This window comes from Ipomoea triloba, chromosome 13, assembly GCF_003576645.1.
Source record: "Ipomoea triloba cultivar NCNSP0323 chromosome 13, ASM357664v1".
Classification (NCBI taxonomy): Eukaryota; Viridiplantae; Streptophyta; class Magnoliopsida; order Solanales; family Convolvulaceae; genus Ipomoea; species Ipomoea triloba.
In genome coordinates, this window is record NC_044928.1 from 28,236,568 (window position 1) to 28,251,558 (window position 14,991).

Sequence of the window (14,991 nt, forward strand, 5' to 3'; positions counted from 1 at the left end):
TTTTTTTTTTTTTTTTTTTTATTTAAGCTGTAGTGAATGGGCATTTACAGTGTAGTCTTTAATGTGTTACATGCCTGATTCAGCTCTTGCTCTGCACATCTTTTATGTGCTAATGCTACTGTTGGCACTACAGGTCATCTGATGATGGAACATGCCGAATTTGGGATGCTAGACATTCCCAGTTTAGTCCACGAGTGTATGTACCAAAACCCCCAGAATCAGTTGCTGGTATGATGTTGCTTTTTAGGTAGTTATTTCCAACTACTGATTTCAGTAGGAATTTTACTTAAGAATCTGCTTATTTGGTTGTAGGACCAAGCACTCTTGTACAAAGTCACTCGATCTTCTGCTGTGCATTCAATGCTAGTGGAACCTTTTTTGTTACTGGCAGTTCAGACTTTCTTGCACGGGTAAATCAACCTTTGTGAATTGAATTGTATATTTACTCACTTTCTCATCATTGCATTCTGTGAACATGGCCATATTCTGCCCTAACTGGATGTAGTGACTTGCAGGTCTGGAATGCTTGTAAATCCAATACAGATGACTTAGAAAAGCCTAACTATGAGATAGATGTTTTAGCAGGACATGAGAACGATGTAAATTATGTGCAGTTCAGGTTTGCTAGCTTGGATATTTTCTGACATTCCCATTCATACTATTCATGTTAATATTTGATTCTGCTGTGATTTTGTAGTGGCTCTGCTGTGACATCAAGATATTCTCTCTCTGATTCTTCAAAGGAAGAAAATATTCCAAAATTCAAAAACTCATGGTGCGTGTGCTTTTGGCCTAGATTTTTCTTTGGTACTATTAACAGAGTGATACATGGGATCTGTAATTTTTAATTTTAATTCTTTAGGTTTACTCATGACAACATTGTCACATGCTCTCGTGATGGCAGTGCAATTATATGGATACCCAGACCACGTCGATCACATGTGAGCTTTCCTTTGCATGGGAATCTTTTCAATAGTTTTCTCAAAAGGCATTGAGAATTTTGTTTGTAATTGGATCTAGTGTTATCTAGTTTGTGGTGTGTTTTAATGTTGTATATATTCCATGTTTTAGGGAAAGAGTGGACGCTGGCAGAAAGCATATCATCTGAAAGTCCCCCCACCACCAATGCCGCCTCAACCTCCTCGAGGAGGTCCACGCCAAAGAATTCTTCCAACTCCTCGTGGGGTTAATATGATAGCGTGGAGCTTGGATAACCGCTTTGTTCTTGCTGCTATAATGGGTATATCACGTGCATATTCCTAATTGAAATATATATTTGGTTTTGCAAACCTTTGCTCGCATGCATTCTGTGGCACTTTTAGTTTGCTGATTATTTAGGAGAAATATTATAACTATACTACTACGAAATATCCTAAGTGGGACTAACTGATATTCTAACATTATTTATCGACAGTATTGTTTCAGCAGTCCTGCTTGATTGATTAACCAATATGATCAGTAGTTTGTCATTATCCAAGAAGCTTGTTTTTGGCTGTTGGTTCCACATGATATTCTTACATGCCCTTCCCTTTCATCTGATTTGTAAATAGATAAGCTTTATGCTGTTTCCATATGCTTGTCATGTTTTAGCTGCTCCCATAGCTTCACTTACAATGATTTTCTTTTACTTTGTAGATTGCAGAATATGTGTCTGGAATGCGGTTGATGGAAGTTTAGTGCACTCTTTGACCGGTCATACTGCATCTGTGAGTTTTGTACAGTTTGCACACAATTTGTTGTGGGATGTTTGCACAACCTATAATCATAATATTTTCAGATTACATTTACATTGCCAACTAATACTTCTCTTGCATGCTACTTGTTCTGTCTATTGTATGATAGAGTTTATATTAGATGACTATTATGAAGGGCAGGTGCCACCCGTCATTTTCCTATTAAATACAGACTGTCTGATCATGTCACTTTTTGACTGTTGCAGACCTATGTCCTGGATGTTCATCCTTTTAATCCTCGAATTGCAATGAGTGCTGGATATGATGGGAAAACAATTGTATGGGATGTGAGTTTACTCTCTTGATTTCTAGTTCTATTTATCATTTTTATGGGTAAATTGTTTCAGGGCTTGAATCCCTGACATAACTAGGATGTGTGATCATATTGCTACAGAACCAGGGGCTGACATTTATTAATATTCTCACATTTATGAATTCAAATTCTAGTTCCATACATCTTGATTAACATTTTTGGCCTATTCCCTTTTCAACCAAATCCTCAAAAAATTGCAGATCTGGGAAGGTGCACCTATTCGAACCTATGAAATTGGAAGATTCAAGCTGGTTGATGGAAAGTTTTCCCCGTAAGTTGATACTTTAACATATTAGCATTCTCATGTATCTTGGGACATGTTACCTTGTGTTTGAAAGATTTGGGGACAGATGGTATTCTTTTACCTGGATTTGTCTTTTATTTTATTTTTAATTCTTGGAATTTGGATGAGAGGAGTGGGACATTATTCATCTCATTTCATTTTCAAATTCTGAGACAGTTAGAAAATGGAACATAAGTAATTAGCTACATGTACACCATTAGTTTTGATGCCAAAATCTTGTCTTTTCTTCCAGAGATGGAACATCGATTATACTTTCTGATGATGTTGGTCAATTATATATTTTAAACACGGGAGAAGGAGAATCCCAGAAAGATGCTAAATATGACCAGGTTTATTTGAGTTCCATAAATTCTTTAACTGTAGACTCAGTTATTGGTTTGATTAATGAATGCCTAAAACAATGTCTTAACAGTTCTTCCTTGGAGACTATCGCCCTCTTATTCAAGATACAAATGGTAATGTCCTTGATCAGGTAGGTTTCTGTTTCCATTATTCTCTGCTCATCCCTTTGCATAATGAGCTGTAAATGTATCTCAATTACACAAAGTCAATATACTCACTTAAAATTTCTATCATATTGGATTATTGTAATAAATTATTCTTTTTTCTTTGTTGGATAGGAAGACTGGGTGATAAACTAATATTTATACCTCAAAAAGTGTCAACAAATGAAAATATAATAGCAAATAACTAACCAGAATGAGTCAATTGTATATTTAGAATTTGCTCTCAAATTCTGTTAGTTGTCTATAAAATGATAGACAAATAACCAAGTAATATTTGTGACCTAAAATAATTAAAAATTGTTACAATACTCAGCCTATATACTATTTCATATTATGGAGTTGTAAATTTAAGTAATATTTGTGACCTAAAATAATTAAAAATTGTTACAATACTCAGCCTATATACTATTTCATATTATGGAGTTGTAAATTTGTAAATCAAAAGCCATTATGTAACAAAGTGAAATGAGAAAATGCTTTTGCAATTAACATTTGAATAAAAAGATAGAAAAAAAAAAAAAGAGTCCAGGCTCTGGTGTTGAATTTGCTGTTGTATGATATGTGTGCGTGCTTTCTTGGGGTTATTAATTTAAAAAAAATGAATTTGCAATTTTTTACTGGTTTAGGAAACTCAACTTGCTCCATACCGGAGGAACATGCAAGATCTCCTCTGTGATTCAGGTTCTTTTCATTCTGCTATTTTTTGAATGTTAATATTGTCTGTTTTCTTCTCCTTTTTAAATAGTATACTCACTAGTCAAATAATGACAGTCATGATTCCATATCCTGAGCCTTATCAGAGCATGTACCAAAAGAGGCGGTTAGGAGCTTTGGGTATAGAGTGGCGCCCATCATCTATCAGATTTGCAGTTGGTCCTGATGTCACCCTGGACCAAGATTACCCAATGCTTCCCATTGCAGACTTAGAAATGTTGATTGAACCCCTCCCTGGGATTATTGATGCAATGGACTGGGAACCTGCAATTGAGAATCTAAGTGAGGATACAGATTCGGAGTATCATGTTACTGAGGATACTTCTGGAGGGGAGCAAGGAAGTTTTAGTTCCAACGCTCCAGGTGATCCAGCAAGCAGTGGGGGAGACAGTGATGACGACACTCAGCGAGATAGCCGTCGTAGATCAAAACGAAAAAAACAGAAAGGGGAAGTAAGTTCATTTCTTTTTATTTTATTGTGGTATACTTTTTACCCAGGTGTGGAAATTAATTCAGTTTCCTCAATTCAGGTCGAGATCATGTCATCATTTGGAAGGCGTGTGAAGAGGAAGAACTTGGATGAGTATGAGGGCAGTTCACTTAGAAACAACCATGGTAGGAAATCAAGAAATGGTCGGAAAACTTCAAAGAAGAAGTCTTCAAAATCTTCTAGACCAAGGAGAGCTGCTGCACGCAATGCTCTTCACTTGTTTTCCCGAATTACAGGAGCATCTGCAGATGGAGAAGATGAAGATTGCTCTGAAGGTGATTCATCAGAAAGTAAATCTACTGTTCAGGACTCATACACTGAAAGTGAGGAATCAGATGTATCCTTGCATGATGAACATCATGGGCATTCAAAGGGGAAAGAAGTATGTCTGGATCAATCTGAGGATATGGGTATGCTTTTCCAAGATCCTAAATCTCATTTGAATTATGGAAACAGGAAAAGATTGGTTCTCAAGTTGCCAAATCGTGATTCAAATAGAGCTGCACCACCCCAAAGTGCTAAATTGGAGTACGAAAGCGAGTCTGCTCAAGCTGGTCCATCATCAACAGCTTTTCACGAGGCTGATGGTGCGCCTGAATACAAGTGTCAGGATAACTTGCCTGGGCTTACAGATAATGATGGAACAGAAAGAAGTGAGACGAGACAACTACGGTCACAACATTTCTATCTCCTTGATGGATGCAAAGGTGGGAACATGAGATGGGGAGGAGTTAGATCTCGTACATCTAAACATTCAAGGACAGGAGATCTGCCACAATCAGGCTCACATGCTGGAGTGAACTTAAACGTCAGTGGACATGTTCAGACAGAAAATGTCATTGATGAGGATTCCACAATGGAAAACGAGTGTGAAAGAATTCATCCTAGTTCTGGATTCCAAAATCATGAGGATAATGGAATGATTCATTCCATTGAGCCTTCTCCTCACACTGGTATGCTTGGAAATTCAGAGAGTGCAGAAACTGCTGAAAAGTATGTAGATGAGTGCAAGAATTCCGAAGAATTGCCAACATGCTCTCATAAAATGGCTGATAATCCAGATGTGCCTTCTGTTCCTTGTGCTAATGGGACTGGTGATCACCCTCCCCTCAAAGATAGAGTTACAGGTATCCCGACAAGGTTGCGGATAAGATCAAAGAACTCTGCTGACCTTGATAGTCGTAGTAAGACAGATGAGAAATCTGAATTGGAGATTTCTAGGCTCAATCCCTGCTGTGGTGCAGATGATGCATCTCAAGAGACTCCGAAGATTTTAAGTTCCAACCTACCATGTAATGACAACTTTGAGAGACCAAGTGTGGCTAATGGGCTTGATGAAAAGCAGGTGGAGCAAGAAAGTGCTGGTGGAGCTACTGGATCTTCTGTTCAGGACTCAAAGCAGTTGCAGTCAGAGGATAGGATGTTCAGTGCTGTCTATAGAAGATCAAGATTTGGCAGGGGTAGAAGTAACGTAGAATGTCTTGGTGGTGGAAGCATGGAAACCAGTACATCAAACAGTCAGAGCCTCACTCCTGCTGAAGGAAATGGTAACATAGGTGAAGCAGTCCGTAGAACAAGATCTATCAGGCTGAGGCCAACAAGTGGTGATATAAATCTCTCAGGCAGCAATCTTAGATTTAGGAAGCCCCGTGATCACACAGTACCCCCATCAACTGGTTTGGAAAGGGCTTCAGGTAATAGAGGAGGCGATGAAAGCCCCAATGATGAATCACGATCTAATTCGAAAGTTGCTGTTGGAGTGAGATCTACTAGAATAAGGAGAAGCAGTTTTTACATCCGTGAGCCTAGTCCTCCAGATAGAAGGAAGTCAAATCAATCAGCAAAAAGTTCATGGTTGATGTTAGTAGCAAGGGAAGAGCACCGTTATATCCCTCAGCAAGGGGATGAAGTTGTGTATTTGAGACAGGTAGCTACTTCTTTTTCATTTTTGCTGTGTTTTTGTGAACTCTTTACTGTTCTATTCCCACTTAACTGTCCTTACGGCATGACTATTTTTTTTCTTCAGGGCCATGAGGAGTACATAAGTGAATGTGACTTAAGGGGTAGACGCCCTTGGGAAGCAATCAGGGGGAATATAAGTGCAGTTGAATTTTGCAGGGTTGAAGCACTTGAGTATACTTCCCGTCCAGGTTCAGGAGAGAGTTGCTCTAAAATGACACTTAAATTTATAGATCCTTCATCTGCAGTGTCAGGTAAAACATTTCAGCTGACACTGCCCGAAGTAACCGGTTTTCCCGATTTCCTTGTTGAGAGAACTAAATATGATGTGGCTATGGAGAGGAACTGGACTACCAGGGATAAATGCCGTGTCTGGTGGAAAAACGAGGGTGAAGAAGATGGGGATTGGTGGGAAGGTCGAATTATTGGTGTGCAAGCTAAATCTGCGGAATATCCAGATAGTCCTTGGGAAAGGTACATTGTCAGATACAAGAAGGGTGATCCATCAGAACAACATCGACATAGTCCTTGGGAACTGTTTGACTCTGATACTCAATGGAAGCAGCCTCAGATTGATGAGAATATCCGAGCCAGGCTGCTGCATGCCATGGACAAGCTGGAGCAATCTGGAAACAAAGCTAAGGTATCCACTATGGGCTGTTATCTATTTGCTATGGTCATTGCAGGCAGCAGAATATGTATGTTTCATTGAAAATGTATCCTCACAATCTTAATTATATGTCAGGATAATTATGGGGTACAAAAAATGAGACAAGTTTCACAGAGGTCACAATTCATCAACAGGTGCGCTCGCTCTTCTAATCACGGTTACTTTTTTTTTTTTTTTTTTTTTGAGTACTACTGACTCTGTTACAATGTAGTATCTGTTCATAGCTACTTTCTCAACCTAATCACGGTTACTTCATTCAACTGTTTCTGCTTATATTTATATATATTCATAAGACAAGACATTATTGTGTTCATAAGCAATGCATAGCTTTGCTGCATGTATTTAGTCAAACACAATACGGTAGTCCTGATTCACTGGGGAAATTTTCCGCTTTTGTTTCAATTTATAGGTTCCCTGTGCCCTTGTCTCTTGAAATCATCCATGCCAGACTGAAGAACAACTACTATAGACGGTTGGATGCAGTGAAGCACGACATAGACGTGATGCTGTTAAATGCTGAATCTTACTTTGGAAGAAGCGCTGAACTTTCAAAAAAAATCAAACAATTGTCCAGCTTCCTTACTAAAACCCTTTCATCTTTGTAGCTGCCCCGCCCTTGATACAATTTTGTAGAAAGCTTATACTGCATTGATCTAAGCAAAGATGTCCATAAAACTTTACAGGAAATGGTAGGGAAAGAAACAAAACAAAAAAAAAAAAGATCTTTCTTTTACTAGGTTTTTAGCAGCCAGCTTTAAGCCTTTAACCAACGTTTAAGAGAAGTAGTAGCTTTTGATCAGAGGATACTGGACACATATGACAAAGAAAGGCTTAGCGGAAAGTAGTATCATGGCGCTGGAAAAATTGTCCAGCAATTCATTTGTATAGTGTATGGGGATTGAAATTTGTCATTAATTAATTCAAAGTTTGTTCCTTCCATTCTGTTTGTTTCAGTACAACACGTCACAATTATTGTAGAAAATATCAATTTCTACGAAATTAATGAAGAATGTTTACCATGCATATATGTAATACTTACTCATCATATATAAAAGGTCATAGTACAATTCCTTGGTCTATTTAATGCTCTGACAAATGAAGAGCAAACAAGTGAGTGTATGGGGGATAGCCTAAAATACGCCGGTGAGGAGATTTGCTACTGTTGAGATTGCAGCACCTGTTATGGCACATTGCACAACCTGCTCGTGAGAATGATCATCTGTGGTCAGAGCCAATGCCGCTCCTGTAACTGCGCCAGCCAGCGCGCTGTTTTTCTGCCAACAACCAATTACATACCTCTTGAGACTTGAGTACGTACGTATGGTAGGTTATCAGGCCATATTATTATGAACACCACAAAACCAAAGATATAATAAGCATGCGTACATGTGTTTAGTTGTGTGACTCTAGCTAGGTTGATATAATTTCCTGGTTACAAAGTTTAAGATCTTCAAAGTGTTTAGATGATAGCTCTCCTTTTATCTTTTGCCTTTTGGAACATTTCTTTTCAATTAATTATGAGGCTCTAGAGTTTATAGCATGTGCTTTTTAATTTTATGGATATGTTTAGAGAGTTAGCCCTGGGTGATACAGCTATATGTTAGCCCCTAAGTGTATATATATATATGTGTGTGTGTGTGTGTGTGAGAGAGAGAGAGAGAGAGAGATAATATCATAACAATTTTCTCATATATTCAACATAAAGTAAGAAAAAGCCTACCCAATCATGTACCCCTCGAGCCTCCTTCAGCCCATAGGTAAGACCAGAATACATTCCTGCAGCAAATCCTGCCCATACATGCAAAATCATTTTTTTTCTCAAGCACAATAGCCATTTTTTCTATGGTTTTAGGAACAATAATAACTAGCTAACATGTCTTCCGCCTATACCTCCTTTCATTATTACATGAATAAAAGCCATGCTTGAAAAGGTACTTACATTACACCTTACAATAAGGGGGTAACAAGTTCAATAAGTAATGCTCCATCAACGAATATTGCATTTCTTTATAAAATGTTTTAAGATTTTGTTTCAAGCAAAACATCTATTAAATCAGGAAAAAGTATCCATTTGTTAACAAAACATATCACCAAAATCAATGTTGTATTTCAAACACATGCACAGACAAAAAGAACTTGAATTACCCCATTGCATAGATTCCTTCCCAGTGTTCGTTATCTGAAAATACCCCCAAAAACAAGACATTAGAATTCACCTCTACCTCATTTCAAGGCATCAAACACAAATTACCTTTAATTCTTTATATTAAATATATTTTCCATATCACACATTCTTAAACCTATATATGACTAGACCCAAAGGCATACAACAATATTGACTGTAATAGATATATTTCACATGCCTAGATGAAAATAGGTAAATTTTAAAATCTGCCTATTTTTGTTTGAGCCATGTCAAATATATCAATTATAGTCAATATACCAAGGCATACATAGCTTTGATAATGTATAGGGCTCCATTAACTGACCAAAGCATCAATTTGTATGAAAATTAACCATGACAATATCTTAGGTTTTGAGAATGGAGATAACAAACTCATTTTTTCCAAGGTTGTCTCTGCATGAAAAAAAATGGAGAATGACAATACCAGCAAGTAAATGAAGAGAACAAAGGCAGAGGTGAACAGCTCACCAATGCCTCAACTGACTTTCTGTTATTCTGCCCTGCACCATAATAAGAACACTATTATAAGGAGACTTTCTGACAGGGTTTAAATGCTATATATTCCTGACAACTTTTTCCTTGGTTTAGATGAACAGAGGAAAGGTCTTTCAATTGGCATATGAAATCAACTATGGTCTGTCATATTGAATATTTAAAGAAAAGAAAAAAAATTCTATATAATACTAGCCAATAAACACATGTTTATTCAATAAACACTCAACTGCAATATGAAGGAGACAGTAAAAAGGATGTGGATTGATGTTTCATTTGAACAATTAAAATGCGGTATTTGGCCTTGATTAGTTATACCTAATGGGTACCAACCTTCCCAGTTCAACTCACTATTTCCCTTGAATTGCATATGTTCAAGAAAAGAGTCAAAAGACTAAAGATATAGTTCTAGCCACTAGGTGCTAGTGTTAGAACCTGGGAAATCTTCCATACTTCCCTGGCTAGTGAAAAAGGCCCGGCTTCATTCACAAGCTAGGAAAGCATTCAAAATTTCCCTCTATACAGATCACCTGTGCAAATGTGGCCTGGAATCTTACAAGTTGACATTCTAAATTAAGCAAAAAAGTAAAAACTAATTTCTCCAATAAAAGATGAAGGTAAGGCAATCCTTAAAAAACAGAGACAAAGTCCTTCAAGATGCCAGGGGAACAACTCCACCAAGTCACCAACTGCACTTACTCAACTGTAAAACTATGCTATCCTCAAACAAAAGTTAATTCTAGATTTAGTCCTCAAGTATAACAGCATTCTCAAATTTAGTCCTAGACTAATAATTTAACTGCAGTTTATCCTTATACAACTCCACACCTAAATTTTTACTGTCTAAATGTGATGACCAAAGTTTGGATGGAGTCAAAAATGAAATAGGTAATGAAAGAAATTACTAGAAGATAGAGTAAATTAACTTTCAACCCTCAAAATTTACAGATGGATATGTAATTGATAGCAATAGGACTAAATCTGGAACCATCATCAAAATCAAGGATAAATTATGGTAGAATTATAAGCTGATTAAATTTAGACCAGGAAAATTTTCACAGAAAGAACAACGTACCTTTAAGATCTGGGAAGCGCTGACGCTTCTTGGTACCACTAGTCTCCGGTGGGACGGCGCTAGTATTCTTGCATCCACCTGATTCATACAATCGTACAAATTTAGTTCAACACTCTCAAACTATAAAAATTCCAGAACAATCCAGCATAACAATAGCATTGACTTTCCAAAGAAAAAAAAAAGAAATCAATACGAAAAATTATAATGCATTCGTAAATTCTTGCCTAGAACAGCTGAAGAACAGGCTTCGCGTGCCACCGCTTGAATCGCACCAATCTGTGACGCAACAACGAATTTATTAAGCAAACCAATACATATGCTAGCAACTTTAATATTAAACTGCATAATGCACAGAAATGATTATAATTTATTATTATTAAACTGCATATATAATACCCCAGCAGATTTGAGGAAAGCTTCAGCGACACGATTGAGGAGAGGATGGCCGAGCTCAAGGAATCCACACTGTTCAAAGTGCCGAATCTCATCCAGCAACGATCGAGGAGTCTCCAAATTAGAACTCATTTTGTTGTTGTTGTTGTTGTAACGTCTTCAATTCTCTACGATGCAAACCTGCTAAGCAACGCACGTACTCCGCTTTCTCTCCGTATAACGGCAGAGAAGTGAAGGGTACGGAATACATGTAGTAACTGCACCGCGATCTTCGCGGCGATTGTGGAGGATCGAGAAGGCGAACGTGGCAACGCTGCATGCAATATAATGCAATTCCAAGTTTCCAACAACATATAAAAAAGAAACTACTCTTTTACAATGTAATATATGTTCAGCTACTTTCTCAACTTACATAAAGAGACAGCAGGCATAAAGAGACAGCAGCGCCTCTATGAGGCTCGAACCCACCCCTTCCATATAATGGTGCAACCGGGTGTTAGACATACCACAATTTTTTTTTTGAACAGCTTAAATCCTCAATCTGAAGGTGTGCGGGAGATAAATTTTATCTTATAACCTTAACTAATTAGTTTCATTTGACTATTGTAGTATTGTCACATTTAATATTATTTAAAAAAAAAAATATTGTGCGGATAGATAGGATTAAGGATTTTTCAAAGCTGACGTGGCATTTCATTCTTATAAAAGCATAACGAAATTTTATCTTATAACCTTAACTAATCAAGTTATTACCTTTTTATTTAGCAGCGAAAGTGATGCAATAATGATATGGACAAAATAGTACTTCAATTGATAAATCATTATTATCTAATAATTATTAGACATGTAATATATCATATGTCCACAAATATCATATATTTAAAATAAAAATAATAATGGTGGGGGGCTAGACAACTATTAAATCACATTCAAAGCCAATATGATTGATAATAAAATATTGGCTGCGTTTTCTAGAAAGCATAATGTACAATTCTTTTCTATTTAAAGTTACATTACATAACATTGAAGGACGACATACAACACTGACATCCCCTAGTGTTTAGTGTTTACACCCACAAATTTCAAAATTTCATTTCAATATAAAAAGCTTGCAGGGTGAAGATATTGCATGCCACCAATAAGAAGAGAGAGAGTCAGTCACTTAAGAGATTCACATAGAAGAAGAAGAAGAAGAAGAAGAAGAAACTGAACTGAAGGAAGCAAAATGGAGAGGAGCAAATATGAGATTCCATTAAATGGCAAAAACTATGGCTATTGGAATGTTTTTCGCAAGCGTAAATAATTTTACTCAAGCTTAAAGAGCATCATGGAGATCTCTCCCCATGCTTGCAACGGCACTGTACATTATCATCATCCTCTTTCAGTACACGACGGCATGCATCACAGCAGTTTTTCCCTTGTTCCATTTTGCAACCAACTGCTGGTTTGCGGGCAACCATGTGCTCAAAGTAACGAATTCTCTCCACCGGGGGCAGGCACGTGTGGTGGTTCTTGGGCGCAGGTCATGATCCGTTTACAGCCATTTCGGGAGATGAGTTTTGTTGTATCAATGGACCGTCATCTCCCCACTGCCTATTATCCGGAGAGTTGGTTAAGCCTTCCGAAAAGTTTTTAGGAGAAGAAATCTCTTCCTTGTCAACATGGTTTTCAGTTTCCACGCTTCCGTTGCTGTCAGAAAAGTTACCTTTCTCGTGACTAGCTTCGGTTGAATCCTTGGAGTCTTCTCCTGAGCAAGAATCGTCGTCCTGAGCAATATTAATATTTGCTGCTTTGTTACTCGGCAAAACGGCTTGGCTCAAGGTCGAGCACAAGGCAGCAAAGACACTGTTACGTGACTTCGAGGACGTCTTAGCAGCCCGCTGCAACCTTTTTGGATTAGGCTCTTCCTTTTGGGAAAGTTTGCGTTTCAATGGGAATGACTCTACTCCATCTTCATCACAAGTATCCAACTGTTTCTTAGGTGGCGGTTTATAATCCTCGTCATCCTCATCATCATCATAATCAACAAGACCCCCAGACCTTCAATAACAGATGGAATCAAAAGACCATGTCTATACACGTACATTTGAATGAAAGCAACATACCTAACTGCTGGATAGCTTGGAGCAGAACCATTAGCCACGACTCGCCGAGAATCCCGAGATTGAACTCTATTAGCATTTGACACAGATACTGACGTGGAATCTTCATCATCGCTGAGAACAATTTCAAATTCAGTGGACTTTACACTTAAAAGGAGTAATACACAAAATACAAAGAGAAGCCTACCTATCCTCGTTGAAATAGTCTTCCTCTTCCTTTTCCAAAGCACGCTCATCAACCCTTTTCCTGGTGTCAACCGGGTTAGCAACAGTTCTTGCTCCTGAGGTATCATGAACCTGAAGGAACCAATTGATAGATAAGTACACGTGATAGGAAAACAATCTGAGAGTTACTTAATTGACAAGCCAATACCTGGTCATATTTAATTTTTAACGATTGAATGGATGAAAAGTTCTCAAATCTGACTAGCTGATCCCAAAATGTATCTACCAAATATTTAAGTAATACTTTCAAGGTTTCTGGCTGCACAAAGAGAAATGTCATGTGAGAATGGAAGGGAAAAGAGGAAAACACTGACAACCACATCATTACACTATCCAATCTGGCATAGGTGAAACGAAGGGATTAGTACCTTACGGATATACTCGAAAAGTTCCAGAACAGCAGAATTCAAAAGATTATACCGATTGCCATTGGCAACAAAAGCATCAACAATCGGCTTCAAAAGATTGTTCTTCACTATATGATTCATTAAATGCTCATCCTGCATCATTAATATTTTGAATTAGCTAACTATAACAGATTAACATGGTTTTTGAACATTGAGATAATTATCATATAACAACGCAAGTACTGTCAATGGTGCACACAAATGTAAGTATAACAATGTCAATATTTTGTTTAGTCATGTAGTGAGATTGGCTTCGTCAACTTACATTACGAGAAATGAGAGTCCTCATAAATCTAACAGCAGAAACTACGAGATATTTTTCTCTTCTTTGCGTCAGAAACAAAACTTTGTCTATCACATTGTTAAGAAGAAAGTTGCACCTGCAACACAAAACAGAAACGCAAAAATGAATAAACAAGATGTAAACAAGCACTTCCATGTGGAGAATCATATTGAGACAAGAACATTATACTTTATTCTATAAGGATGGTGCATGACACAGAAGCAGAGAAGATCACAAATGTTGAGTAGTATCTCGGGCTTTACACTGCTCTGCTTCTCAGTTCCTTTGCTTTGATATGTGGTGTTTGGAGGACAAGAAGATGTTATAGCATCAATTAGTTGGCCCAGGTGCTTCTCATAGAAAATTTCAACAATATTATCTCTCTGCAAGAAATTAAATGTGCACATTAATTCAGTTATACATAAAAGGCAATACCAGAATAACACCATACAATGTACAATTTCCCACTGGTTAAGTAATATGATGGACACCCGCAAGATGACGAAAAGAAAAAAGCAAGAAGTTATATCAGTCCTTTTCCTCACTCTAGCCACCCAATTTAGGAGTAATTGAAATAAAATTCTAGAGGAAATTGTTGTGGGTTGGATAAGAACTAAGGAAAGCTAATCGATACCAATAAATGCCAGAGGAGAAGAAATTAAATTCCAATATAGGAAAAACAACTATAAATCAATGAAGTTAAACAAAGAAATTTAAATTGAAAATATTTGAAGATACAACAGTTGTATCATTGAAGCACCTGCGTCCCCGAATTATATGAATCCAAAAGACTGCGAAGAATTTCAAGGAACTGGCAGTGCATATCATCTCCAAAATCTGTCAACATGCCCTTTACCTGAAAATAAAGAACAAATTATAGCCCACCACTCCAAACCAAGAAAGAAAACACTAAAACAACAAGAATGGTATCACTTGGCCTTTCAAGGCGAGCAGACTCAGACTAAGAAAAAGAGAATGAAAGATCAATTATACATATAAAAACAAGAAGACCCGGGTCAAGTACACCTCTCCACAAAGTCACAAACTAATATGTATGGACCCAAAAAAAAAAAAAAAAAAAAAAAAAAAAAAAAAAAAAAAAAAAAAAAAAAAAAAAAAAAAAAAAAAAAAAAAAAAAAA

General features: G+C 37.2%; 3 protein-coding genes across 3 annotated transcripts in view; 1 reads left to right on the forward strand and 2 right to left on the reverse strand.

The window, feature by feature from the left end:
* LOC116000943 (PH-interacting protein) overlaps positions 1-7,628 on the forward strand; it is a 13,399-nt gene extending 5,771 nt beyond the window's left edge. The window contains exons 9-25 of the mRNA XM_031240818.1: positions 134-228; positions 313-410; positions 516-619; positions 698-775; positions 863-941; positions 1,072-1,240; positions 1,636-1,706; positions 1,940-2,020; positions 2,247-2,317; positions 2,583-2,679; positions 2,763-2,822; positions 3,483-3,537; positions 3,628-4,022; positions 4,101-5,987; positions 6,087-6,662; positions 6,765-6,823; positions 7,099-7,628. Of these exons, the coding sequence (XP_031096678.1) occupies positions 134-228; positions 313-410; positions 516-619; positions 698-775; positions 863-941; positions 1,072-1,240; positions 1,636-1,706; positions 1,940-2,020; positions 2,247-2,317; positions 2,583-2,679; positions 2,763-2,822; positions 3,483-3,537; positions 3,628-4,022; positions 4,101-5,987; positions 6,087-6,662; positions 6,765-6,823; positions 7,099-7,294 (4,171 nt within the window). The 3' untranslated portion in view covers positions 7,295-7,628. The remainder of the gene's footprint in view (positions 1-133; positions 229-312; positions 411-515; positions 620-697; positions 776-862; positions 942-1,071; positions 1,241-1,635; positions 1,707-1,939; positions 2,021-2,246; positions 2,318-2,582; positions 2,680-2,762; positions 2,823-3,482; positions 3,538-3,627; positions 4,023-4,100; positions 5,988-6,086; positions 6,663-6,764; positions 6,824-7,098) is intronic.
* Positions 7,629-7,703: 75 nt separating this feature from the next.
* On the reverse strand, positions 7,704-11,238 carry LOC116000944 (outer envelope pore protein 16-2, chloroplastic-like). The gene is made up of 7 exons (XM_031240819.1): positions 10,838-11,238; positions 10,666-10,717; positions 10,442-10,519; positions 9,343-9,374; positions 8,835-8,868; positions 8,410-8,477; positions 7,704-7,963 (listed from the first exon to the last, which is right to left on the reverse strand). Exons 1-7 carry the CDS (start codon positions 10,964-10,966, stop codon positions 7,820-7,822), a joined length of 537 nt encoding a protein of 178 aa, XP_031096679.1. The 5' UTR covers positions 10,967-11,238; the 3' UTR covers positions 7,704-7,819.
* Positions 11,239-11,742: 504 nt separating this feature from the next.
* The window catches only part of LOC116001975 (serine/threonine-protein phosphatase 4 regulatory subunit 3), a 15,112-nt gene continuing 11,863 nt past the window's right edge, over positions 11,743-14,991 (reverse strand). The window contains exons 17-24 of the mRNA XM_031241963.1: positions 14,612-14,707; positions 14,041-14,234; positions 13,834-13,948; positions 13,530-13,661; positions 13,310-13,420; positions 13,124-13,233; positions 12,940-13,050; positions 11,743-12,874 (exon numbers count right to left, since the gene is read on the reverse strand). Coding sequence (XP_031097823.1) covers positions 12,358-12,874; positions 12,940-13,050; positions 13,124-13,233; positions 13,310-13,420; positions 13,530-13,661; positions 13,834-13,948; positions 14,041-14,234; positions 14,612-14,707 — 1,386 coding nt within the window. The 3' untranslated portion in view covers positions 11,743-12,357. The remainder of the gene's footprint in view (positions 12,875-12,939; positions 13,051-13,123; positions 13,234-13,309; positions 13,421-13,529; positions 13,662-13,833; positions 13,949-14,040; positions 14,235-14,611; positions 14,708-14,991) is intronic.